At 33.9% G+C, this 25,893-nt stretch overlaps 6 protein-coding genes across 12 annotated transcripts in view; 1 reads left to right on the top strand and 5 right to left on the bottom strand.

Annotated features, from left to right (window-relative positions):
- Positions 1 to 217: 217 nt before the first annotated feature.
- On the bottom strand, positions 218 to 5,997 carry LOC119832452 (facilitated trehalose transporter Tret1-like). Its single transcript, XM_038356121.1, has 8 exons — positions 5,140 to 5,997; positions 4,957 to 5,054; positions 4,633 to 4,767; positions 4,303 to 4,386; positions 3,652 to 3,930; positions 3,249 to 3,369; positions 2,326 to 2,457; positions 218 to 744 (listed from the first exon to the last, which is right to left on the bottom strand). Exons 1-8 carry the CDS (start codon positions 5,195 to 5,197, stop codon positions 218 to 220), a joined length of 1,434 nt encoding a protein of 477 aa, XP_038212049.1. The 5' UTR covers positions 5,198 to 5,997.
- Positions 5,998 to 6,794: 797 nt separating this feature from the next.
- LOC119832620 lies at positions 6,795 to 8,182 on the bottom strand. The gene is made up of 2 exons (XM_038356303.1): positions 7,869 to 8,182; positions 6,795 to 7,207 (listed from the first exon to the last, which is right to left on the bottom strand). Exons 1-2 carry the CDS (start codon positions 8,024 to 8,026, stop codon positions 6,865 to 6,867), a joined length of 501 nt encoding a protein of 166 aa, XP_038212231.1. The 5' UTR covers positions 8,027 to 8,182; the 3' UTR covers positions 6,795 to 6,864.
- Positions 8,183 to 9,133: 951 nt separating this feature from the next.
- On the bottom strand, positions 9,134 to 11,575 carry LOC119832643 (E3 ubiquitin-protein ligase SIAH1A-like). 5 transcript variants are annotated; one of them, XM_038356335.1, is made up of 4 exons: positions 11,537 to 11,575; positions 10,947 to 11,132; positions 10,426 to 10,567; positions 9,134 to 9,993 (listed from the first exon to the last, which is right to left on the bottom strand). In XM_038356335.1, exons 1-4 carry the CDS (start codon positions 11,558 to 11,560, stop codon positions 9,428 to 9,430), a joined length of 918 nt encoding a protein of 305 aa, XP_038212263.1. In that variant the 5' UTR covers positions 11,561 to 11,575; the 3' UTR covers positions 9,134 to 9,427. The 5 variants fall into 5 exon arrangements, with proteins under 5 accessions (XP_038212263.1, XP_038212267.1, XP_038212266.1 ...); XM_038356339.1 differs by lacking the exon at positions 11,537 to 11,575 and adding an exon at positions 11,456 to 11,525; XM_038356338.1 differs by lacking the exon at positions 11,537 to 11,575 and adding an exon at positions 11,460 to 11,525.
- A 2,739-nt stretch (positions 11,576 to 14,314) lies between these two features.
- On the bottom strand, positions 14,315 to 15,481 carry LOC119832584 (60S ribosomal protein L29-like). 2 transcript variants are annotated; one of them, XM_038356257.1, is made up of 4 exons: positions 15,437 to 15,481; positions 15,245 to 15,304; positions 15,102 to 15,166; positions 14,315 to 14,471 (listed from the first exon to the last, which is right to left on the bottom strand). In XM_038356257.1, the coding sequence occupies exons 2-4, from the start codon at positions 15,279 to 15,281 to the stop codon at positions 14,352 to 14,354; spliced, it is 222 nt and encodes a 73-aa protein (XP_038212185.1). In that variant the 5' UTR covers positions 15,282 to 15,304; positions 15,437 to 15,481; the 3' UTR covers positions 14,315 to 14,351. The 2 variants fall into 2 exon arrangements, with proteins under 2 accessions (XP_038212185.1, XP_038212184.1); XM_038356256.1 differs by having other exon boundaries at positions 15,406 to 15,480.
- A 551-nt stretch (positions 15,482 to 16,032) lies between these two features.
- LOC119832252 (signal recognition particle subunit SRP68-like) lies at positions 16,033 to 20,535 on the top strand. The gene is made up of 6 exons (XM_038355913.1): positions 16,033 to 16,269; positions 16,730 to 16,851; positions 17,254 to 17,481; positions 18,172 to 18,360; positions 19,077 to 19,207; positions 19,432 to 20,535. The coding sequence occupies exons 1-6, from the start codon at positions 16,173 to 16,175 to the stop codon at positions 20,456 to 20,458; spliced, it is 1,794 nt and encodes a 597-aa protein (XP_038211841.1). The 5' UTR covers positions 16,033 to 16,172; the 3' UTR covers positions 20,459 to 20,535.
- Positions 20,536 to 20,582: 47 nt separating this feature from the next.
- LOC119832399 (E3 ubiquitin-protein ligase ZNF598-like) overlaps positions 20,583 to 25,893 on the bottom strand; it is a 7,836-nt gene continuing 2,525 nt past the window's right edge. For both annotated transcript variants that reach the window (XM_038356072.1, XM_038356073.1), the window contains exons 5-10: positions 24,143 to 24,381; positions 23,632 to 23,752; positions 23,194 to 23,342; positions 22,795 to 22,911; positions 22,343 to 22,533; positions 20,583 to 22,033 (exon numbers count right to left, since the gene is read on the bottom strand). In XM_038356072.1, the coding sequence (XP_038212000.1) occupies positions 20,915 to 22,033; positions 22,343 to 22,533; positions 22,795 to 22,911; positions 23,194 to 23,342; positions 23,632 to 23,752; positions 24,143 to 24,381 (1,936 nt within the window). In that variant the 3' untranslated portion in view covers positions 20,583 to 20,914. The remainder of the gene's footprint in view (positions 22,034 to 22,342; positions 22,534 to 22,794; positions 22,912 to 23,193; positions 23,343 to 23,631; positions 23,753 to 24,142; positions 24,382 to 25,893) is intronic.

Raw genomic sequence — 25,893 nt, 5'->3', positions numbered from 1 at the left:
AATGTTATGTTATCATAACATACTTTGGTATTTTCTTCTATTATAAAATATATTTACATAGTTCTTAGATAACGATAAGCTTATTTAAAAAAATATGTTTCTCGTAAATCAATGTGGGAGATTACTTCCAAAATCGGAATAAATCTTACAAAATCGAAACATATCTGAATTTCAACAACATTACAAATATAAAACTTAAATAATAGTATTTTTTCAACTATTTTTTGGCTTTATCATTATCGTCTTTGTTCAATTGTTCTAATTCAACAGCCTCCATTTTCATATTGTCTTGAACTTCTTCTAAAGTTATACCTTTCGTCTCTGGCACAAAAAAGTATATGAAAAATATACCAAAATACGCAATACTAGCGAATGACCAAAAAACCGAGTAATGTCCAAACGCATCTTTGATACCTTGATACGATTTCGTGACAAGGAAGTTCAAAATACATGCTATCATTGTGGCTAAGCTCGATGCTACTGTTTTGACGTTAATAGGAAATAGTTCTGCTTGTAAAATATAGGGTAAGTTGCCCAAACCAATACTATATAATATATTGAAACCCATAACACCAACTAGAGGTAAAGCAGATATCGATGCCAATTTCTCTGGAGAAATGCGATAAACGTCTTGTAAAAAGAAATATATTCCAACAGCGGTCATGGAGAGGGCAACACCGGTACTGGATATTAACATTAAAATTCTGCGACCGTAGTATCCAGTAAGAAATGTTGCGCCAATACCTGGAGACAAAATAATATTATATTCATAATGTATTCTGATCTATGACTCTCATTCCGTTAATGTATATAAATTTAATTTATTGAGGCATAATTATTTTATTATTAACAAGGATAACTTTTTTATTTACACCTTACTAGTTAGATGTATCGTGAGTGTGAGTGTGATCTAATATTATATCATCTACGGTGTGACCCTCGAGAGTAAAATAGTAAAAAGTAGGTAGGTACTGTTAATAACCAAACGAAGTTTTATTTCCTTTTTTTTAATAATTATTTATTTAACATTTAAATTACAGCTAATGGCATCAATACCATTTTGAGAAAAGCGTTAAATAAAATACTATTACTCATTGATAACTCAAGACTGTACTAGACAGAAATAATACAACAATTACAAATAAGATAAGACAGGCATCAAGTTCACTACACTATCAAACTACTTAGATGTAATGTCGAATGGTAGAAGTTGGTTGGGGCTTTTTATTAATAACGACCAGTGTGTTTTATACGAGAGTGATTAAAAGTTTCACAAAATATCACGTAGTTATAAAAAAATATACACTGCATTTTTTTAATTAAACATATTGTTACTACTTGTATAGCTGCTAACTAAATGTTTGTTTCATACAATATTATAATTAATAATTTTATCTCTAACCTTGGTCTCTAATTTATAAATGAATACCACCTGCGCCATATATGTGATATTTGATAATAATCATAAATAAGGCAGCATTTACGTACAAAACAAGGATAAGTATTTACCACTTTTCGTTTTGTATAAGGATAATATAGTTAACTACGTAACTAATAATAGTAAAATGAATCAGTTTATTGCAAATATTAATATAATTTGATGATGACTTTATTATTAAGGTAGATACGTTTGTCGATATTAATTGACTTTGTATCTTTTCTGCTTTTACTGCTTCTTGTTTATGGTTAGGTCGAACGAACGGAGAAAAAGCAAGATAAAAGTGAACAGTGAAATAGTTTTCCTATTCCAATCAGTAACAAATCTTCTATACGTATAAAATATAGCGAGTGTGTTTGTTGGCTTGCCCTTCTTTCACGTCGCAACGGTTTTAAATATTAGTCTTGTGCCTAGAGAGACTCAAGAGTGGCATAGCCAACTTTTTATCCAGGGGAAACATCTCGTTCCGAAAGTTAGTTTAATAATGTGTTAAGTATGTGATACATTCCGATGGACGGCGCTATTGCTTATTTTTTTTTCCCTTATTGCCATAGCAAGCGAAGCCTTAGGCAAGTTTTTTTTTTTTTATTGAGGGAGTCGAGCATGAACCACACCCCCATAGAAAACCGGCGTGAAATAATAGCATGCTATTGTGTTTCGTGCGGTGAATGGGGGAGCCGGAGGATCGTTTCTTTTTCCTCACTCTTCCTAGTTCATTCCTTCTTTCCAGTCATCAATCCTCTCCTTATCCCTCCCCTTAAAAGCGAGTAGCGCTATCGCAGAGGTACTGCAAATGTTCATGGGTGGTGGTGATTGCTTACCATCATGTGAACGACCAGCTCATTTGCCCGCCTATGACATAAAAATAGTACTCGACAACTTCTTACCCGCTCCAAACTGTACTAAGCCATACACGATGCTCACGTACGGTCCAGACACAGAACTGCTCTGACGGAATATTGGCTCTAAATAAGCCTGAATCGCGCATTGGCCCGTCATGTACTGTAGAACCTTTAGACCTATTAGAAGAGGACGTTGGAAACATTAATATAAGACCAATATTTAGTAACCAAAATATATCTTGTCAAAACGCAAGCGTTTAAAATTAACACATGTTTAAATCTATCATATAAGAATGAGAACTTAAAAAAAAGATTTTTTTATTATGTATTAGTAGTTCTTCTATTATGTATCAATGAGATACATAATTGTTAGTAGAACTTTATTACTTAAATTACTTATTATTATTATTAGAACTTTATACTATAATTACTTTTAAATATCTACTCAATCGTGAAAAACTTATCTAAAATCACTAGTGAATGTGTGATTGCTGAAAATCGAGCTAATTATGTTTTAAATAAAGAATAGCTCCTTTTTTCAAGATATATAGTTTTTAAAAATTCTATATTGTTATGAAAATTGTAAAGACACCATATCTAGAATTAGATTAGAAAGCTAGTTACGATAAAAAGCAGTAAATTGAAGATTCTACATAAAAAAGAAACCACTACATAACTAAATATTGATGAAGGTTAGCAAATATAGATAGCAATATATTATATGATATTTATCTACAATACAAAGTACCAATATAATATGGATATGTAACTAAATCTCTTGATAAACACTTGGTACCTACATTTTTCTATCGTTGTACGTTTAAGACTAAAGGTCATAGTTTTATTATTCAAAATTATACGCACAATTATAGTCCCTTTTAGAACTCTTCCATTTTTACCTATAATATTTAAAAGAATATTACGATGATTATAAATTTCAGGGCCAATTTAAATTTTGAATATTTTACCTGCAACGATATACAATGCTTTTCGGTATCGTAAATTAGTCAAAAGCTCTTTTGCAGTCGTTTTATTTTCCATACTCTCTTGCACGTGCTGCCTCATTATAGCCAATTGTTCATTTGCCCACTAGAAATTATAAATTATTATTCAATAATTTGTACTCGTATCGTCAGAAAAAGTTTAAAGTAACAGTAGGCAATACATAAAATATAGGTATGTATTAAAAATCCATCAATTGTTATTGTTATTGTAAATTGACATACTAAATGTTGATACAGTGTACGAGAAGACTTAGCATAGCATAGCAACACATGCAAAGATAAAGCAGAAGTAATACATAACTACATATTATTTAACTATTTTTTTTTCTTCATCGATAAATGTCGCAACATTTAAGAGCATACATACCGCCTCATCCTTAGTGCCTTTGATGATCATAAATACTTTCTTCGCAGCATCTATTCTGCCGTCTTTCAAATGGTAGTACGGCGACTCCGGTATCCACAGACACAGCAATGCATATATAACCGATAAGGAGAGAAGTATGGAGTTGAGTGCTGTATATGACACGAATGGCCCCACCCCGTACATAACCAGACTTCCCCCATTAATCATCACTTGAGTCAGCATACCCAATGCGCCCCTGATCTCTTTATCAGCTATCTCAGTTAAATATACCATTGTCACCTGTAATATTTTTTTTTATCTGTGGCTTAATCAAACGATGGAAATGATATGAGGATTACTAAAAAACAAACTTCCTTATTTTACTTTATCTGCTAGTACTAACTAACCAGGATCTAACGCTCAGATGGCAGCTTCGCTATCAACCGGATGATAATAAGAAACCTATATAATATATCTCTTTTCCCAATTTAATACAAAACAATATATAATACAAACATAGCAAATAGATCTATCCATGAGGATGGCTTCACATACTTTTATTAGTACAATAGTAAAACAAATTCGGTCTCCATTAATTAATGACGATGAAAAAACTTTGTGCTTTAAATATTTCAGGTTTAAACAACGTACATATTTTGAGATGTTTCTTACCACGGCTGTGATTCCATTTGCAATTCCCATAGTTATTCTGGCTACACACATGATCCAGGGCGTCTTAGTAAATAGCAATAGGAGCTGTAAATGTAAAATCAATTCAATCTTTAATCAGAATTCCTAGAACGCCGATACACATATTCCTTCAAATTTTCACTGCAATTAGTTGCTAAATTTGTTTATGCTGTATTATCAATAGCAATAGGTAGATAACTATTTTGAGTTACAATGACAAGATAGATGAATGAATGATAGATACAATACAGACGTTACTCATTTTCTACGTTATAGTTATAATTACAAGAATATTAAAATGAATCAACGTACTGCACCTAAAAATCCGGGTAACAACGCCGCAAGCGCAGTCCGTCGTCGCCCAATTCTTTCACATAAAATCTGTCCAAAATAGCAACCAGGTAGGGCTCCGAGAGGGCACAGAGCGACCACCCATGAACTTTGCTCCTAAAATAAGTAATCATTTAGTATGTATTTATACAGTATTTAATTCAGAAAGATGTAAGAGTTCTAACTCCTTACTCATAAATTTATTTCATAAATAAAATGTTAGAAAACACGCAAGAATATATTGGAAATAGAGAAATGAAAACAAAAACATTTATAATTGTACATTTTCCACATCGCGTAACTTACGTCAGTAATTTGAATATTTGCTTCTCCATTTTTGAACTTTGGAATTGCTGGCGATGGCCAAGACAATGCTGCTCCGGTGAACGTAAACGCGAAGGATACTGAGAACAAAATATTATGGGACTCACTTCAGTTCTTGGGATAACATATTTTGTATTTGCCGCCATTCGCCAAGCCGCAACTTACCACTTATGCCCGCTAAATATTGCACTTTCCTACTTATTGATACTGCAGTAGAGCCCATTTTTCAAAACTAAAAATGAGTGATAATTAATTTTTCATGTTTATAATCAATGTACTACAGTAAAATCCGTAGAAGGTAATATTTTAATTATCTGTATATAATAATACTAAGAACATTAAAAAGGTGATACACGTCTATCGATAACCGCCTTTCATAGTACGAATGTCACTAAATTATAATGTAAGAGTTTATTTGCTGCAAGCACATAATGTTAATTTACAATCATACGAGTTACGACGTCATTCGTATTATCTTTTCCGAAGAAGGTATAGTCTATGTTCCGATATACACTGCAATTACTATTCAGTACAACGTTAATTTACTGTGTGTTCCTTTAAAATCTGTTATGCTGGTTTTACCACGCTATACAGTATATTATCAGCCCTAATTTTTGATGCAGTTTGCAAATGAATTTATTAAAGCTTTATAATATATTATGGTTGGAGTAGTCTCATTAAAAAATGATAATAATGTTAAATGTAAATTGAATTTTTACAACGATCCCACGATCGACTGCTGCGTCTTGCAAGTACTTTATGGAAATTTGTACCTCGGAAACGCAAGTAGCAATATGGCAATTTTTAGGTTACGCCATAAAACCACCCTTATGCTGGCAGTCCATAAACGGAACGAATTTTTAACAGTGTATATCGGAACACACCTTATATAATATTTATGCGGCAAAGATGATGATAGTACTTCTTGTAGGTTAGCAATCTTAAATGAAGTGAAAGAAAGCAGTTAAACTTATAAATTAATAATGAAAACAATATAGGATATCAATAAAAATAAGGATTTTTTTTATTTATAAACCAATGATACTCTTAATTTACCACACTATTATTATTGCATGAACTCAAAAGTGAAACCTATATGTTTAGGCATAAATCACTGTAAATGGTAAAATGTCATATGATTATATCAGATTTAATATTCTGTATTGTTAGTTAGCGTTTCTCATAGACGCTAAACATTTTTTATAGTATTATGTTATCTCTATCTCTGATACTATACTAAGCGAGACAACGCACAAACGCATATTTCTCTCTTTTTCACTCACGATAATTTATTGGCATTATTCAAATATGGTTTTGTCCTGCTTTGATTTCTAAACGTAATGTAGATTGTAGTGTATATACTACCTCGATAGAACTAATAGATAGTGTAGTAACTAGTATACCAAATATTATCAAAATCCATTCAGTAGTTTCAGCCTAATTAATGGACAAACATCCAAACAAACAAAATTTCACATTTATAATATTAGTGTGATTATCTCAACTGTTATTTTTTATTGTATAAAATTTCGGTTTGTTCAATTACAAAATACACATTAGTACATTACAAAATAACTATATCACAATACTTTTTGATATCTTAAATAATTAGATAAAATATTTGATAATTTTTTGGTGTAATGATGTAGCTTCCAGATGTCAAGCTAAAGTAGGGATGCAATAGTTTCTTTGCTTAAATCATTTTATTTGTTTTACAAAATTGAGTAACTGTTATTCCCAATATTTTCATGAATATTACGCTGCAACCCTACCCATTTAAATTTATTTATTAGTTTACTAGGATTATGAAAAAAATTATATCATATAAAACAAATTTATTCAAATCAACACAAACAACTTCATACGACTAGACTAAAAATTTCATACAATTCATAAAGGTCCATAATCATCGGGCATTTTCATAATAATATCTCGTATTTGATTAGCTACCATTAGATTATCAGTGCAAATATCCATTGGCCCATAGGGGGGCAAAATAATAGCGTTCCCAAGGATAATATTATCACTAGACTCACTCACTGGTAATAAGTTCTTTCTAAACCAAGATATTATCATTAGTTTTCTTCTTGATACATCTTCAGTATTTATATGGGATGTGTTAAGCCAAGGCTTGATGTCTGATGATGGTGTACTTTCTGTGACATTTGAAATAGCATGTCCTGGTATAAGCACTCTGCTGTATGAATCTCCATGCAATACCATTAAAACAATACTGAAAATAAATACTTTTTAGCAAGGGCACAGCAAGGTGGTGGTTTTGGGACCAACCATCATATTAAAAATAAATGTTCATTACTTTCCACACACCTACGTACATACAACCCAGAAAATGTTAAAATATTGCAATTTAATATGTATGGCTTTTGTCCTTAACTTAATTGTTGTTATTAAGGCTAAAATACTGATCCTCTCCTTATGGATCTCTCTGATAAAAGATAAAATTCCATGTGGGTGCTTTTTCTGAGTAATAAGGATTATTTTATGCCCAGCATATTGCTATACTTCATTGGACTTGACTTAAGTCTGACTACACCTAGTGATATGACAGTCATATCAATTCAAATGATCATTTTGTAAAATTTGAAACATTTTTCATGCAAGAGATAAATTATGAACTTCTAGTAAACAATTTAGCTTTCCAAACTTATCCAAACAGTGACTGTCTAGATACTACATAGAACTATCTCGTTAGAATTGTAGCCATAATTTATTTTTTACTTAACAATGAGATTATAAGACTAAAAAATTTATTTGTACTTCTACTAATTCTATAATAATAACATTAGGTGGTTTAAATTTGTTTGTAAATGAAACGTGAAATGCATCAACTCGATATGGTAGGTATATCATAATAAAAATAATGGATTTTATACCTATACTGCTCTGGGTCAATTGCTAACACATATCCTGCGTATATTACATTTTTAAGCACATCCACTTTGACATATTTATTAATTAAGGAAAGTAAAAATTCTGGATCGCCTTTAAATGTACTGTAATCACCAACAACGTTGTTTATATTTATATCCATTTCTCATTAATTGTAATTAGATGTTTTATTTTTATTTCTTAATAAGTTTAATTAGCAGTAGATAAATAGTACGAATTTATGTAACAAATACATCGATCAAGCTCTGATATGTTGCACCTGGATCATATAGAAATTCTAAATTCGGAATAGTAGTTGTAATGACAGATCAAGAACTAGTTACTCCGTAAATTCGTACGGTCTAATTGTATTTATACGACTGTCATCGGAAATACCGAATAACCACAGATTAAGAACTAGTTAGTAATTACTACGTAAATACTAAGGGAATATGCATGTATTTTTTTATTTTTTTAACTGAAAGTTTTCAACGTTTTATGCTAGGAAAAAAATTATGGGTGCCGAAATCTTTCTTATTAGTAATACTTAAACAAAATTCGTGAATTTTATGCTGTAAGGAAAGAGGTACCGACTTTGAGAAAGCTACATAGTGTATTAAAGGAAGACATAAACATTTGTGGTGAAATAAGGGAAAAAAAAGGTGAAACCGGGTTATAAATAAAAAATGTAAGTTTATACGAAAAAGTTTTGGTAAAAGATATATTATAGTTCATGCAGGCAGCAGGGAAGGATTTGTTGAAAATTGTTTACTTGCATATAAAACTAGAATCATTTCAGCTGATTACCATAATAACTTGAATCGTGAGAATTTTACCAAGTGGTTATAAGAAAAAATATTGCCAGATCTGTTTCAATCATCTACAATTGTTCTAGAAAATGCATCTTATTAATGCCTCTGTCGCGCGCTTTAAATGTATCCTCAGTGTGCGTACTCACGTAAAAATATGTGGGGACTCTAAATGTGTCGCGTTTAGAACTTTGCGCCACAGTTATCAAGATATAAGTGTGTGGTATGCGGCCTGACTCACTGACAGAAAAAGCATCCATAATTTTTTTTCGAAACACAGGTTTAAAAAAACGCCGCTAGGGGAAGTTCCTCTAATTCTCGTTTTTACCTTTTTACTACCTATATGTACCTATATTAGATACTTTAAACCGATAGCATGAAAGGAAGCCACGTAAATTTAAATCAAAATACCTTTTTTTATTTTATTGATTATAGCATTTTTATATATATTATATATTATAGCTTTTTACGATAACGATTACTTATGTGTTAAATTATACAACTCAAAAGAATAACATGTTTTTCATATATTTTTTTAATGGCCTCTATTTAAAAAATATAATAATATAATTTTTCTTAATTTCTAATTTCAATAATTAATTGCTAAGCTAAAAGTTTACAATACTTTTATTCTAGTTTACTTTGTCTTAATTGAATGAAAAAACCAAATGGCTCGTGAGCAATATAGGGAGGACCACGGAATATAAAACAAAACTTGTGGTATATATTCCATGGAAAGGACATATTTTTTAAATCTACTTCCCTTGTGGTATAAAAGGCTTAAAATTATTTTGTTTTGGTTGATCGTGTGGAGGCTTATGTCTTGTATAACTCTTTGATCTACCTTTCATAGGATTGGGTGTATAACTAACTGAAGGTTTTGGCTCACTTCCTGTACGTTTAAGCAAACACTGGAATACCAATTTGGAATTTTCAATAAATTGATTTAACATAATTAGGGGCATTACGGCACATTTAGCCTGGCGAAAAACATCATCGACATCCATGGAATCACTGAAGCAGTGGTCAGCAAACACCACCTTTCGGTTTTTGTTTTGCAAACTTGTAATATGTATCTCGTAAATGTTTTGCCGAGACGCACAATTAGATCCCAAATATTGCACCAACCAATATGCATGTTTTTGAACAGTGTCGATTTTGAATGATAAAATAAATCCTTTTTTGTTCTGTTCAAATAAATATAGAAGTCGATGATCAGAGGTAGTAGAAATGTTTTGAATTCTAATATCTGAACCCGGCTTAATATCACAGTTTTGAGGATGACACACCTTGAAATGATTCATTAAGTCCTTGTGTTTCCCTTAAACAGAAAAGTTTGAAATATTATAATATTAATTAACAAGTAAGTCCGCATCACAGACATTCAGAATACGATATGTAACAGCAGTACTAGTAATACTATAAACTTATAACGTCGCATTTACACATTCATGTTTGGCATTTGTATTCGTCTTATAACTCGACGAAACATTCGTATATGTGTGTCGACGTGAACCACTCTTCACACACTCCATTTCACTTGATCACCTCTGAAAAACCCGCCTCAACAGAAATATACGAATCTCACGGCAAAAAATTGAGTGGACACACTGCATGTGTGTGTGCACTCACTTTTTGCTCGTTTGTCTGTATTCGCCTCACTATTCGTGAGATTTTACATGCACCCTTACAACTGAAGTAAAAAAATCAAAGAATAATACAATTGAAATCCTATATTGGCCCAGCCACTTACCAGACCAAGAACAGGTGCCAAATATTTTGCCAACAGGACAGTCAAGCGTCCTGAAAATACACTCCTTAAGATGTTCCTCCATTTCTTTCTTCTTTAATTTTATGACGCAACCGATAGTCTTATTTGGACATGTCGTAATAGACTGAAAATATTGATAACATTATTTATATCCTTTTAAAGTTAAAACTATATTAATACATTTACATTGCAATTATAATACAACAAATACTGAAAACGTCTACACTACACTCCTTCCTGTTACATTTTGAGTGTGGAAATCGCTTACTGTCAGACGACCACCAGTTGCCCACCGCTGCATATAAAGAATTAAATAATTATGTACAATATGTATGTATCTTTTGTCTATCTGTCTTTGTTTGGTGATTTTAAATCATCCAAACATTTAAAAAGGTCTTGGTATGCCTACTTTTTTTCTGTTTTCTGTTCAACAAAAGACATACATAAAAACTAATTACCCAAACAAAAAATATAGTCATAATAAACATAATTAAATACCTTACCTGTGCCACCAATTCTTCCAATTGCCAGTTCCTCATTTGAGTCATTATTTGTCTACATAAGGGACATATTGGTACAGTTAACTTTTTCTTGCAGGTAAAACACACGCTGTGACCAGATTGGCACTGGAATATTGGCACAGTCATAGCATTGTTACACACTGGACACTCTGGAGCCTCCATTATTTTCTTCAAATAAAAAATTAAATATAAAATATTATATATCTATCACTTTCAAGGCTAGTCTTTATCTAGCAACTCAATTAAGAGATAATTTTAACTTCTAACACACGAATGCAGTTAAATGGACAATGATAATGATAACGTAAATTTCAGCTCTTTTATATATTTTTATAGGGCATTAGCAAATGAGAACACATTATACTTATTTATTACTTGTTTTGATAAATTGAGTGGTTAATATTGATTTAATTATGATAACTAATAGTTTGTTTGGATTTACAAAAAAGCCTATTTATCCATAAGTTCGAGAAAAAATTAAAAAGTACTACCCACAAAGGAATTTATACACTAACTGATAGGCACATGAATACACTTATCTACCAGTACATAAGTGATCTATGATGTCATACCTGGTCAATGGTGATTGGAGACATTCCGATGGCTATAACATAATTATTTAAAAAAAAACTCTTTTGTTATGGAGGTAAGGTTCATGTTACCTAATGTTTTAGAAGTGGATAATGTATACAAAGGTTTTCCCCTCAAATAGTCTAAAAATGTTGCTAGTATTAAAATTATTTTTCTATGCTGTAAATGTTATAAAATGTTGTAAATTGCCTTTGCAATATTAAATTATTATATATTAATTAGTTTAATTTTTCTCTAATTGTCTATATGTGTAATCTGTATTGACTTAGGGGTATACCCTTATTAACGTTCATTTCTTTTTAACAAATTTGAACCAGGTTTCTTGCACCGTTACGGTATATATAACGCTGGACGTTCATGGAAATCCGAGTTATTAAACATCATCTATTGCAACCTGAGCTGATTTTTGACACGTTTGGGCTAAGTTAATCCTCGGCATAATGGATTTTTTTTTATTTACTATTGTCACAATTGTCAGTAAATTGAAATTGGATTGCGGTCGTGCTCGCAGCTCGCATTACGTACTTCCACTTCTTAAATATTTATCACCAGAAGAAGCTGTGCGTCGAGGAAAAAGCGCGGGAAACTTTGAACGAGGCGGGAGCGTGCTTTTAAATTTAATTGTTTCTTTAAAGTTATTTAATGATCAGAGAAGTATTTTATTGTAAATATATTAGCATATAGTAATAGTTTTACATTATATTGGTAAGTTGTTTATTCATTGTTAATATTAGTATGTAAATTGTTGGAAATTACAAGTCCATGAAGGGTCTTCCGGATCCTTTGAATTAGGGATCAGGTCCTGGGCCTGGTCCCTCTGTTGCGAGTTATGTAACCCTCTATTCCAATGTTGATAATTTTGATGTAGATCTTGAGTGGGAACAGGAGGGTAATAGGAAAAGGAAGCGGGGTACAAATGTAAAAAATTCAGAGTGGTCGTGAAACTGTTGCTTCTAATACCAACTCAATAAAAATCAAAGAAAATTTAGTGGACTTACCATCTAATTCTTTGATTAGGAATTTGTACACTGATCATGACTCTTTTCCTTATATAGTACATGTGCAACGAGTTGAATCATCCCCTGGTCTAAATTACATCCTATTACATTTGGAAATTTTATTAAAAAAGAACTTTTTTAAGAATATTGTAGCGGCTAGTGTGAAAAGAATAGGAAGGAATAGGTGTGTTATAGCATTTTCAACAGCACAACATGCAAACTTGTTTATAAATAATAAAGCCTTAGAGACATTTAACTTAAAAGCAAAAATCCCATCCTTCCATGTTTCTAGGATAGGTTTAGTGAGAGGCGTTCCATCAGAATGGTCTCCTGAAGAGATTAAAGAAAATATAGTTGTACCTCATGGAGGTGGCTCTATAATTAAAAATAAAGTGCGTAGAATAAATTATAAAGTAATTATCGATGGTACAGTTACATGGAAGCCTTCACAATCTGTCATTTTAACTTTTGATGGGCAAACACTCCTATCAAGAATATTCATTTGCACAACGTGACATTGGCAAAATTGTGGCAACACAGCACTGGCCACTGCCATTCATAAAATAAAATTGAATTGAATTGAATTGAATATTCATTTGTTGTAATTCTTTACCAGTAGAACTGTATATATTTCCAACTAATTAATGTTACAGTTGCTGTAGGTATGGTCATACAAAATCAATTTGTAGGTCTAAGCCCCGTTGCTACAAATGCGGACAAGATCACAACGGCGATACTTGCACTGTTGAAGAGGATGATGCATCTTGTATAATGTGCTCTGGATATCACTTTGCAAACAATAAAATATGTCCTGAATATAATCATCAAACACAAATTAAAGTTACTATGGCTCAAAAGAACTTGTCATATGGTGAAGCATTCAAATTACATCCACAAGTGATCAAACCTTATGCTCAAGTTCTCAACACTTCATCATTGCAAGTTTCACCTAAACAATCTGTACAAAATGCAAACTTTAATGCATCTCGTCAAAAGACTGTATTAAAAAGGCCACATTCCATACCTAAAAGTACTCAAGGATTTGATAGAGCTGCTCATGAGGCTTTATTCAAAGACTATCACATGCCTACACCTGAAATATTATGTCCAATAACGACTTTTCTAGTTTTATTGTATATAGATATAGAAACTTCATCTTTTAAGAAATGTCGAGTTTGTTTTTATCTTAAATATGTTCAAGGAGACTACAATGAAGTAACCCTACGGAATTTTTTAATCACATCTCAGTTGTGTCTATTCCCTGATGAAAGTTAAATAGAAATCATATATTTTGTGAGTTTTCTTTAATAACTATAAACCGATTAGTATTTATATGTATATTTAGTAACCAATTAAAAAAATTCCAATAATCTGGCTAAGACTCGATAATGGGTAAAAAAATGGGTATTATGTCTACATTACGAAAATCGATACCAATGTTCTAAGTCCTGCCATACCCATTTTATGGTATACAAAATCGTGACAGATAGTATACTATATAGTATATTATAATAAAACAAATATATATAACATTATAAAATAATCTGTTTGATGCAGTACAATATTCTTCAACTAATAACTGTAAACCACATGGTACCCAGGTAAAAAGGATCCCTATGAGTTTCAGACTATAATTTATCTATGTACCAAATTTCATAGAGATAGAATAAGCTGTTTTCGCATGAAAGAGTAACAAATATAGTTAACATAATGGGATAGCGACTCATCTAACACTTATCGAAGATGTAAATAAAAGTGTCATTCATTTTTTACAATTTTATTTTCTTACATACTAAATTCATTTCTGGGCTTTAGCTTCTCTGGCAGCTTTGCGTTCAGCTGCGCGTGCCATTTGCTTTGCTGGTTTAAGGTTACCCTTTTTGCAAAACCTTTGATTTCTCAAAAACTTGGGGTCCATCTGTAAAACATAAAAAATTATTATGTGCTGTGTTTTTAGTTATTATATGGAATATATACTATAGTACATATATTTTTTACAAACATGTTTTGTTAATCCTCATACTCATGAATTTAAATACAAGATAGAAGATCATGAATAGAAATATATATAGTAGTATTAATAGGGCCAGGTGTCTAAAGTTAAAAAAATTATACAGTAGATTTTGCCTAAATTAAAATAATAAAAACTATCGTATCTTTAAAGTTGGATCAAACAGTACATGGTGTATTATATTTGATTAAAATCGATTGAGTAGGTTAGGAGTCCACTGTCCATCGAACAATGTTTTGTTAAACAATGTGACATGTAATTTATATGAATTAAGATGAAGATATGAAATAATGATGAAAAATACTGATGAATTTCTTACACTTATTGATTTTGAACTCTCATCTCAAATTATAACACATTATAGACCAAACTTGAAAATATAATAAACATAAGTATGCCAGATGGAATGTTTACGATTTATATAAATGCTAATTTATCAACTAAAAAAAATCGCAGTTAATAGATAATAAAAGGGTTTAAGTATAAATTCTCATTAAGTAAATGGCAATTAGTAAGATAACGTAGGTATTAACTTACACCAAGGGTAGATTCATGTCTGAACTTAGTAGGCTTCTTGATACCATTACGATGAGCTTTGCGGTCTAAAAGAAAATTTTGTGTGAATTATTATACGCAAATATCAATCTTTCATAAAAAAAAAAACATTGTTGTTTACTCACTTTGGTTATGATTTGTGTGGTTCTTTGATTTTGCCATATTTTGTGATAGGATTAAAAGTCCTGAAACCGAAATATAAACAAAAATTTATAAACAAGCACTGTGTATATAGTTTTCAATTAATTTCTACGTCAATTAATAATAGATTTTATTGATATATTACAATTATTTAATGCAGTAACAGTAACACCAACCTACAGCACAAATCAACTTTGAAAAAGAGGTGTCATTGTCAAAATTTGAATTTGATTTGGTATTGATGTCATGACAAAAAGTCATAATATTATACTAATCTATGGTCATTTTACAAATAAATTTATTTAAAAAATGATAACCTAAACAAAAAATTTACAGTTGCATATATATGTTATCATATCGAAAGTATTGCAAAAATATGTATACAATGATAGGCAGATACTTGTTATTTATATCTATACTAATATAATAAAGACCAAATTTTTTTTTGTTTTTATATACCCAAAGGCTCCGAAATTACTGGTCCGCTTTTGAAATTTCTTTCACCAAAAGAAAGCTACATCATTCCCGAGTGCTATAGGATACTTTTTACCCCGGAAATGTACCTCGCGCGAAGCCGGGGCGAACAGCTAGTTTTAAAATATTTTTATGTTATTTAATGGTCAACAGAGAACTTAATCATGCGATGATTTCTTAAAAAACATGAATAATTTTAAATTTAAATAGAAAATAATAAATATTGAACATAATCATTTATAATCATTTTCTTTTGCTTGGCACTGGCAAGTGGCAACTAGTAAGAAACGTCAAATCCAATATTTTGAGTGAAGGCTGCTGGCTGTAAGTGACGTGTTGATTTTTGAAACTGTCTGCATAATTGTAGAGCTATTCTATGGGTATTTTACAGTTTTAAGATTCATTGGAACATAAAAGTAATTACATTTATCGAACAAGATGGTAGTTTTGGAAGAAGAAATTGGGGATGGACAATCAATTACAGCAGAAGGAGAAAAAATTGAGTGTAAGATAACTAGCTCGTTATCTTTAGAAAGTATCCTTTAAATGAAATAGATCGCAATTTTTATGAGTTATTATGATATATTTATTAACTATAACCTTCAAATGTATTTGTCTGGCTTATGTATATATCGCTCTTCATTTTAAAGTGATGTAACAATACTCAGGATTCATCAAGAAGCCAACATACAACTTTTAAAGTAGATTCAAAAATGTAGGAGGTTCTCAACGCAACTGATATTGTTTTTATCTCTTACCTCATATCTATCAATGGGGTGTACAGATCTTTATTTATTTGAGAGCTCGTGCTTCCTGGTGAACCAATTACACTGTATAAGTCCTTAATATGTTTGTAACGTCATTAATTTCTTTAGAAGATCATAATGATGATGATAATCGTAAGATTGTTTGAGGTTGATAAAATTATAAAAAAAGGGAAACAAAAGATATTGGTTATGAACATTTTTTTGTATAAAATCCTTAAATAAATCCAGTATTTCGCATTATCAAAGATGCACAGCAGCAGCATGGACTCCGTCATGGAGATTATCAGAGATATAGAGGATATTGTTCTCGACGTATCAGGCGTTTACGGAAAGTGCTCAAAATTCCACAGGTATTTTTTTTCTCATTCCTCTAGTTCAAAAATAATTAAGCATAGATTTGGAATAAAAAAGTTTCAAACGGCGACATTGCCACTTTCACCTAAGAAATTATGGCCCTATAAATATAAATTATATATGTTTTAAAATACATTTGTCATCTAACCAGACACAAAAGGGTACAACATTTTTGGAATCTGTGTAACCAAACAGAAATCAAATTGTAGAATAAACATTTCACCAAATTGCTTGAACGTATATATGTTTATGTATATTAACATATATATGTATATGTATATTTTTAATTCTACATAAAACTCACGGCACATTTAACATTCATTGGAATGAGCCAGGATTAAAATTTAGTTGTCAATATATATGTACAAACAATTACATATAAAGTTTTAAACTTACAGGGTGATCGAAGACATTATCGCAGGAAAGATGTCACTACAACTCATTTAACAACATCAACATCTGAAAATCGTTTGTTGTGTGTACCATTACTTCAAGCGGAACGTGCTTGGGCTCATGCGATGCAATTGCGCCAAGAAGCTAATACAGAGCCAAGAAAGAAGTTTCACCTTGTCTCTAGACTAAAGAAAGCATGCTCCCATGCACATTTACTATTACAGTTATGTGAGGTATTGTGGAACATTAAACAAAAGAACTAAATAAGTCTTAAATTTGTGTGATACATATATTTGGATGTTATCACTAAACATTTAAATTCAATGAAAGTTGTTTTGAACTAAAATTCTCATTTATTTATATATATATGTCACCATACATTTTTATATTATTTTAAACAAATTAAAATTTGTCTGTAGACTTGGAATTTGTGTGAAATTTAAGGAGTAGGTTGCACAGCATATAATTTTTATTGTTATGTATGCAAGTTATTTGAGTGTGGAACTTAGCATACTTCACCACAAATTGCACCAGCTTGCACCAAGGGAGGTACCCCCATAGAATATTTGTGTGAATTAGGAGAATACTATTTTGTTTTGTTTGGTAGTTGGGGAGCCTTTATCTTTTTCCTCACCCTTCCCAGTCCATTCCTTTATTCTCGCCATCAATCCTATCCTTCTGCCCTACCAATTCATTTCCAAACACACCACCTTTGCAATTGTTCATGGGTTGTAGTTAATTACCATCTGGCGAACCACTGGCTCAGTTGCCCTCAGTTATTGTATAAAAGAAATGTTAAATTTATTCACCAATTTCCTTGTTGCAATTCATATGAATGTTTCATGGTGATTTCTTGTAACTGAACTTGTTGCATTATTTCAATGAAACTACATTGCTTAGACAAATAATGAGTTATTGATTAGCAAAGCGGCGTGTGCGACGCGCGCACGCAGCTGGAGGCGGGCGCGTACGCGGCGTGGCTGAGCGGCGCGCTGCTGGTCGAGCTGCAGCAGTGGCGCCCCGCCGCGGAGAGCCTCAAGCGCGCCCAGATCGTGCTCGAGAAGCTGTGCGCGGCGCTGCCCGAGGACGAGAGGACTGTGTACAAGCAGAAGGTCAGTTCCATGTGAATTTAATTAACAAATTTGATTTAATTTGATTTGCCCGTTTCACAGGTGATGGCGAAGTATGTCGAATTGTTCCTCATAACGTCTGTGTTCTTTTTTACAATTGTCACCTGAAGTATAAATTTATAAAAATGTTACAAAACCGCACTTAATACGAGTCAGCACGACGTTAGCAATTTGTATCTCCTATCATTTAGTAAGTTAGCATTTGGCTGTCATTGTCCCGATTCAAATCACATTTTATAAACCAACAAGAACAAACCTACCAACCGACAGTACAAACGAATATTACTTCACTTTATACTGAACATCTAAATTCAATGAAAAATAAAATGTAAACAATTCCAGGTGCATCAAAACTTAGTTACAGATATTTAAATATATACACTATACGTATGTATATAAAAAAATAAACAAGTATTTGTATGGTGTAAATTTTACATCGAAGCGTGATTTTTCACTTTACCGTAGCAAAAATTAGTCTTATATCACTGTCTCTCCTTTCCTTCTATTACTCTCACTCCCTTCTACCTAGACACAAAAAAGCTCCATTGCGACACGACAGACACATAAACACACACATTTCGAGGAATTAAAAAAAAAATCTTCATTCATCATAAATTTTTTGATTAATTATTATACCCAGCTAGTTAAAGTACATTTCGCATCCCGTATTATCTAAATAAAATAAAATATTTGCACAGGTTGAAGAGTTAAATCCGAGCCTTCGTTACTGTGCGTACAATATCGGCGACGAATCAGCGGCCGGCGATCTGGTTGCTATGCGCGGCCAAGGGCTCATCGAAAACTTGGACTCTTTGATGGCGCAAGCTAAGTATGCATATTGTTTAGTTGTTATTACCAGATTTTCGGTTAATATGTTGTAAGTAGCACAGTGAGATCTTGAGGCCAAAATCAAATATAAATAAGCTATTCTAACATGATCTCTATTTTTGTCATGCTTGGTCACACTTTATGATAAGTTATGCTAATGATTGTGTTTAAAAAAGGCTTAAATAAAGATCGGATATAATTTAAAGGTTATATATTTCTCAACAGGGAATCGCGCTCTGGCGTGATGCACGAAGTGGAATGGCGTGGTCGTCGAGTGACAGTACGGCCGGAAAAGGTGCGACTGTTCCTCATTGCACTGCAAGATCTAGACAAGTCTGTCGAAAACGCTCCATCCAGCCAGGCCAAGATCGATATCCTCGAGAATATACTGATGGACTGCAAGGACGCCATATCGGCGATCAAGGATGAAATCAAAAACGATCCTAAGCTTAAGTCTGCGTCCGAGACACAAATGTCCGGAATCAACTATCTGCTGTCGTACTTGATGTACATAAGACTCATGCGCACGATCCATAGAAACAATCTCATGATCCAACAAGCCGAGGAGGCGCGTAAGAACAACACGCCGATCGATGGGAAGAAGGTGCGCCCCCAGGATTTGACTAGATTGTACGAGATCATCTTGCAGAACTACTCTGAGTTACAGCAACTGCCCGGCTTCGAAGATGACAACGCATACCAAAACGATATCGAAACCGAAGTGAAAGCCTACAAGGCTTTCCGCTGCTATTATATAGCTCAAGTGTTGACCACGTTGAGGCGTTTCAGGGAAGCCTTGGCGATGCTCGAGCGATGCAGTGCATACACTGTAGAGTCCATCGCGAATAAACACCAAGATAAGCATTTGTTGGAGAAATTACAGTCACTACAAAAAGACATAGAGACTTGTAAATTCGAAGTTCACGCTGACTCTGTCCTTGAAGATGAAGATGACGACGAGGAAATAAAATACACTTCTAGCGGAAAGCCATACAAAGACAAGAAGCCGCTAGTGGACCGTTTGGATGAATATCGCGAAGATACGCAAGTTCTGACGAAGAATCCGAACATTTATAAACTACCACCACCTATGGAAGCCGTACCATGTAAACCATTGTTCTTTGATCTTGCCTGCAATTTCATTGAATTCCCTAACTTGGACGATAAAACTGGCGTCGCAAACAAGAAGCAAGCAGCTGGTATCACCGGACTCGTTAAGGGTTTCTTGGGCTGGGGCAAAGGAGGCCAATAATATGGTCGCAAGTGGTATAAGGAGAAAATATTACAAAAGCATTTGTATTTGTTGCTTGTTTTATTATATTTGTCGAAGAAATGTGTTGTTTTTTTTATTTACAATTATACCAAGGGTTATAACGAAATAATAAGTTCTATAACAAAAATATATAACACAAAATTAAAACTTGTCCAGTTGGATAATACAAAAATAGATAACTTTTAAACAATATATTTTACACCATGTAACATGCTAATCACATTCATCTTATAACTGTGATATAATTTAGTTGTATATACAATCTCTTCTACTTAAGCTATAGGCGACAAATACGTAAAGTAACAAAAATTAAAAATGGCTTAAATCGGATCGCAATATAAGTATGGAAAGATGAAGCGGTAAGCACCTTGTAATTGTATAATTTAGTACCCGAGTGTGAACACAAACAAATTTAAATAGTATCACAATATACATCTAACGTGGGGCTAGAGGTGGCCAGTGGGCCGTGTCATGGGAAATGGCGTCTGCGTTCGAGATCACCTGTCCGCACGTAGGGCACACGTCCAATGCGCTTATATTCTTCCCTACGACCAACTCTTGCTGCTTCGCTATATCTGGCAAGAGAGCGACCAACTCCGGGAACAGTTCCTCAAATTTGTTGCCCAGGGCAGTTTTACAATGTTGGTAGAACTCCTCCGCGCTGATAATGCTGTCTCTGAACGCTCGAGATGCGACTTTGAAATCTTCCACCGCATCGCTCGTACCTAAAGCGGAAGCGAACTTCTTGACTAGCGCACGATTTCTGCTCTCAAAGTTTGCCGGCGGCATGTACTGGTGCACGGGCGCGGGAAACGTCTGTCCCGCCGAGTTGGTGAAAGTCATCCCGTCGCACGGGGGACGCTTCTTAAATCCTGGAGGCACGCTGCCGTTCATCGTAGGCCTGCTTGCGGCTGGTGGGGGAACAAAACTATCAGCCTTCGGATTAAGGGGCGGATATTCTTTGGACTTCAACGAAAAGTCCCCATTTCCAGTTCTCGTAGTCGCATTAGTATTGTTTTTGTCAGTGATGGTCTTGATCTTTCTATCGGATTCCCCGCTACTATTGTTGTTGTTGACACTCGCCACTATGTACTCGTTCCGCTCGGTCACTCCATTAACGACTGTGTCGTTCTCTTTCTCTTTCTCTTTCTGAGCATTGAAATTGGCGTTCCGTTTCTTTTTGTTTTTGTTTTTAGTGTCCTCGTTGTGTGACTGTGTGTTGGTTTGAGGTTGGGGCGGAGCGGGCTGGGGTCTCGATATCTGGAGTGGGACTGCTTGGGATTTCTTCTTTGCTTTTGTGTTTACTGGCAAAGTGGGGAAGTCTGCGACAGGGTTGAAAGTTGGTTCCCTGGGCGGCGGGTTCGGTTCCATTTGGTTGCGGGTCTGCTTCGACTTGTCCTTCGACTTGGAAACAGTTATCCACTGCGGAGGCGTGGTCGGTGCAGAAGACGATGAAAGCGCGGGAAACGCCTCGCTACTCAGTTGGGCTTTCTTATGCTGATGGCTTGGTTGCTTTTTCAGTGATTGCATTTCATCACTGTTAATCAGTGTTACCTGAAATACAAATAATGATTAACATCATTAATTTTAATAATAATAACATATTGAGGTATTAAAGTTAATGGGTTGATTTTATTTGCAGTTGTAATTTCACACATGCAACATTAATAGATGTCAAGACTGTTCCAAATACAATAAATGAATAGGTATGATTTGGTTGAACAGAATACTATATATTCATTTTGGTGAATACATTTATGTTTAATTAGTACATAACTCCGGATAGAAAGGCCAGTGAAATGAGATAAGAAATGTTTGTTGTAAACAATCTAAACTTACTATGATAAGTCTATAAGGGTTTACCTTGGCTGGCTGTAGAGAGGCCGCACCAAGGCTGGGGTGGTCGTCCCTGGGCCCCAGCAGCGAGGGGAAGTCCTCATCGTTTAGTGGCTTCTTCGGGATGGTGATGCGGTTTCCGCTTGTCTGTGTCAACCGGAAGTTGCTAGCACTTGCCGGCTGGCTGTGCACTTGGATCGACACGCTTGGCTGTTTAGCTGCGCACATGCGATAATAATATATAAGAAAAAATTATAAAGTAATAATTTAAATTTCCATACACACATATACACAAATATAATGAAACAAAGCAAAACAATTACTAGGTATTTGAATTTGATCAATATAAAATTTGTTTCATACAATTTTAAAGGAATTAAGGCAGCGTTTATTTTTATTTTACTATAAAAATAATAAAAAAGTTGAGTCTTACTTGTATTTATCTTTTAGAGTCAATATTAAAAAAAAGCAAAACTTACAATTTCTCAGCACCGTAGCGGCAACGGGTGCGTTCGGTCTTGGAGCAGGCGCTCGCGACGGCCCCGCCCCGTCCAGCGCCGGAAAGTTGCGGTCGTTACGGGCCAACCCTCCAGAACCTGAAAGTAATATATTTCATTATAATGAATGAAATAAAACCTACAAATTTACCCATACTAACACTGAATAATATGTTTGAACAAGCCTCTGGAGGGTTAAATAAAATTATATTCGGAGATCACATTTTTGTAATCTATTCAAAATCTTATGTAAATAGTTGACTAAAACTTCACATTCAACACGGGTAAAAACATTACATATTATGCAAAATTCAAGTCGTTTATTATATCTTAAATCTATATTTATACTATATACCATAGTAAAAAATAATTAACGACTACCTTTATAGGCTCTAGAAGGTGCGGCGAGCAGCGGCGCAGGCGCGGGCGCAGCGGCCGATAACCGCGGGAACTGCTCATCGCTCGCCGGGTCGATGCGCGCCGCGACCGGCGGCGGCGGCGGCGACGGCGAGCGCGGCTCTGGCCGCTCCCTGTCATTTTGACAGTTAACTTTTTTATTGCATGAGACAAAGGATATGGATATGTCAAAAGATATTACAAATATTTTCTACACTGTGTTTATGCTAGTGTTTAAATTTGAAAAACAATGCAAATCTATGTGTAAAGAATCACAACATTGTTATGGTATTAAACTTTACTACATTTTCTCCAATATTGCACGCAATGAAGTCCTTGATTAAATGTAAATTTTAGTGAAATGGAAGTTAATATCTATTATATTTTACAATAATTTCTCATATTACCTGAGCATAATGTTACCTGGTAACCCGTTGTACCACGGCAGTAGGATGAGGAGTAATATTGAACTGCAGTTCCAGAGTACGAGCTTGCCGAGCCGCCCCGCGGTTCATACCGCGCCCGTGCACAGTTGCCTTGTGAGCTGTAATCATTCAAATATATTAACGTTTCTATACATTGTAAAAGCAATTGTAATTACGTTATATAACCTGTAGAATAGTCATTTAATGTATAAGACTGACTAATGAAGAATTAAACTACAGAAATAATATAAGCAGTTATCTCATTTATTATAGAAACATATCTGTATATTTAAATAAGATCAATTTATTTTTAGTTTGATCAAATAACAAAAAAGTATACTTTAAAATATGAGTTTAAATAAAAATTATATAAATTACACCGTTACATTGTAATAACAGTAATAACATTCAAAATGTTTATTATTGGCTTTGTCTCAGTTTGTATTAGGATAAACTTTTAAACTTAGAGAAAAATGTCAAGCCGGGAGGATTCGGCCAGCAGACAGTACCTTTGAGATCAATTTCACTTCTAAACACAGCTGTCAAGTGTTGTCCTGCACATTCCCCCTCTTCGCAGAGATAATGCTCCGTGCGAAAATGGTGCGCAAGCGCAGAGTGCGAGGCGTAGTACAAATTGCGTCCATCAACATCACAAAGATGGCAGTATAGGTGCTCCTTACGCAAATGTCGGTACAATTCATCTGCGTCCATAAAACGTTCTTCACAAAACTCACAAAGTGGATGACCTCTGCAAAAAAGATAATATTTATTTCATTTTTATGCTAGCAATGTAAATTGGGAACCGGAGCGAACACATATATAGCCTATATCACTCAGAGAAGCTGCAGCTTTGTAAAGAATTTTTTACAGCAGTCCAGTGGTTTTTGCATGAAAACATTACAATCATACAAATATAGTTTCCTCTATATAACATTAGTGTAGATGTATTGTATAACCTATAGCACTGTGGAACATGTATATATCAAAAGATGAGAGATTTTTCAGTTAGTTCTTGAGATTAACATATTTAAACAAACAATCTCTTCCGTTTTATAATATTATTACCTAAAGAGTCTACAAATAAAATCTAAAAACAAGTTTCTACAGTTTTTAAACTTTTGCAGTATTTAAAATGAAATTCATTCATTTCACCAACATGCCAGATATTTTATTTCCATTTTCAATATTGTGAAAAATACATAGTTTTAGCAAAATAATCTTCATATATTTTAAATTTAATTAATTTAGAAATTAATACTATTCTTATTCATTCAATTTAACGTTAAGATATTAATTTATAAATTTAATTTATTTTAATTCGATTAAAAAAATGAATCTTCATGACCCTGCTTTAATTTCACATTTTTAAGACTATCATCAATAGTGACTATCATAGTCTGAATATATTGTTGGAAATAAATCGAGCCGCCCCACTACAATTAAAAAGTATAAAAGGCCGAGAATATGTGACATCGCCTCACTCTATTTTCGGCTATCGTTGCGATAACTTCGTTTTGATATATTTTGTAAATTACGCTGTTACTCTGCTCAAATTGTTGTGATTGTCGATTGTTAAATTATTTGTTTGTTTCGTAAGTCTTATCGCCAAAATCAGAAGTGGGACATGAATTCATCGTATCCCGTCATAACCGGTCACTAAGTGAATTTCTTATAATCATTGCCTTTTTTGATGTTAGAATAAAATGTCGAACAGAGAGCGTCGTCGCAGCCGTCATGCAGTCGATACGGTAGCCGCAAGCATCATTCTAATAGACGGTGAAAGTGTACGCTTGATAGTGCTTCTCTGAGCACTATGGAGGCTATCTTGTCTCGGATTACAGTGTTAGAGGAGCGATCAGTGTAGCTTCCCAGCCGGTCCCCTGAGCACCTGGTGACCTGACCCTTGTGACCCCTGGTGCGCGCCGTCATGACGCCACCAACTAAGTCGGTCGCTGTACCGCCTACTAAGTTGGCACGTGGCATGCCGTTGGTGTCTTAGGAAGTGGCGGACACCACATTCGAATCGAGTATACCAACGCAGCGAATACCATGCACCGGGTGCAATGATTCCGCACAGTAGAAGGTTACCTGAGCACCGTCGAGCTCCACGCAGTCTTCGGGTACCTTCCGCATTGTCGATGCGGTCCGATCCATATGAAGCATGGAAACAGGCGCAGGTGATGGACAAGCTCAACTGCAGCGTGCGTGATCCCTACCGCGTGGTAAAAAAACATTACCCCCACAGGCGGTCAAATTACAA

This window comes from Zerene cesonia, chromosome 15 (assembly GCF_012273895.1).
Source record: "Zerene cesonia ecotype Mississippi chromosome 15, Zerene_cesonia_1.1, whole genome shotgun sequence".
Taxonomy (NCBI): Eukaryota; Metazoa; Arthropoda; class Insecta; order Lepidoptera; family Pieridae; genus Zerene; species Zerene cesonia.
The sequence above is the reverse complement of the archived record's forward strand: the minus strand, read 5'-3'. Positions and strand labels throughout refer to the sequence as shown.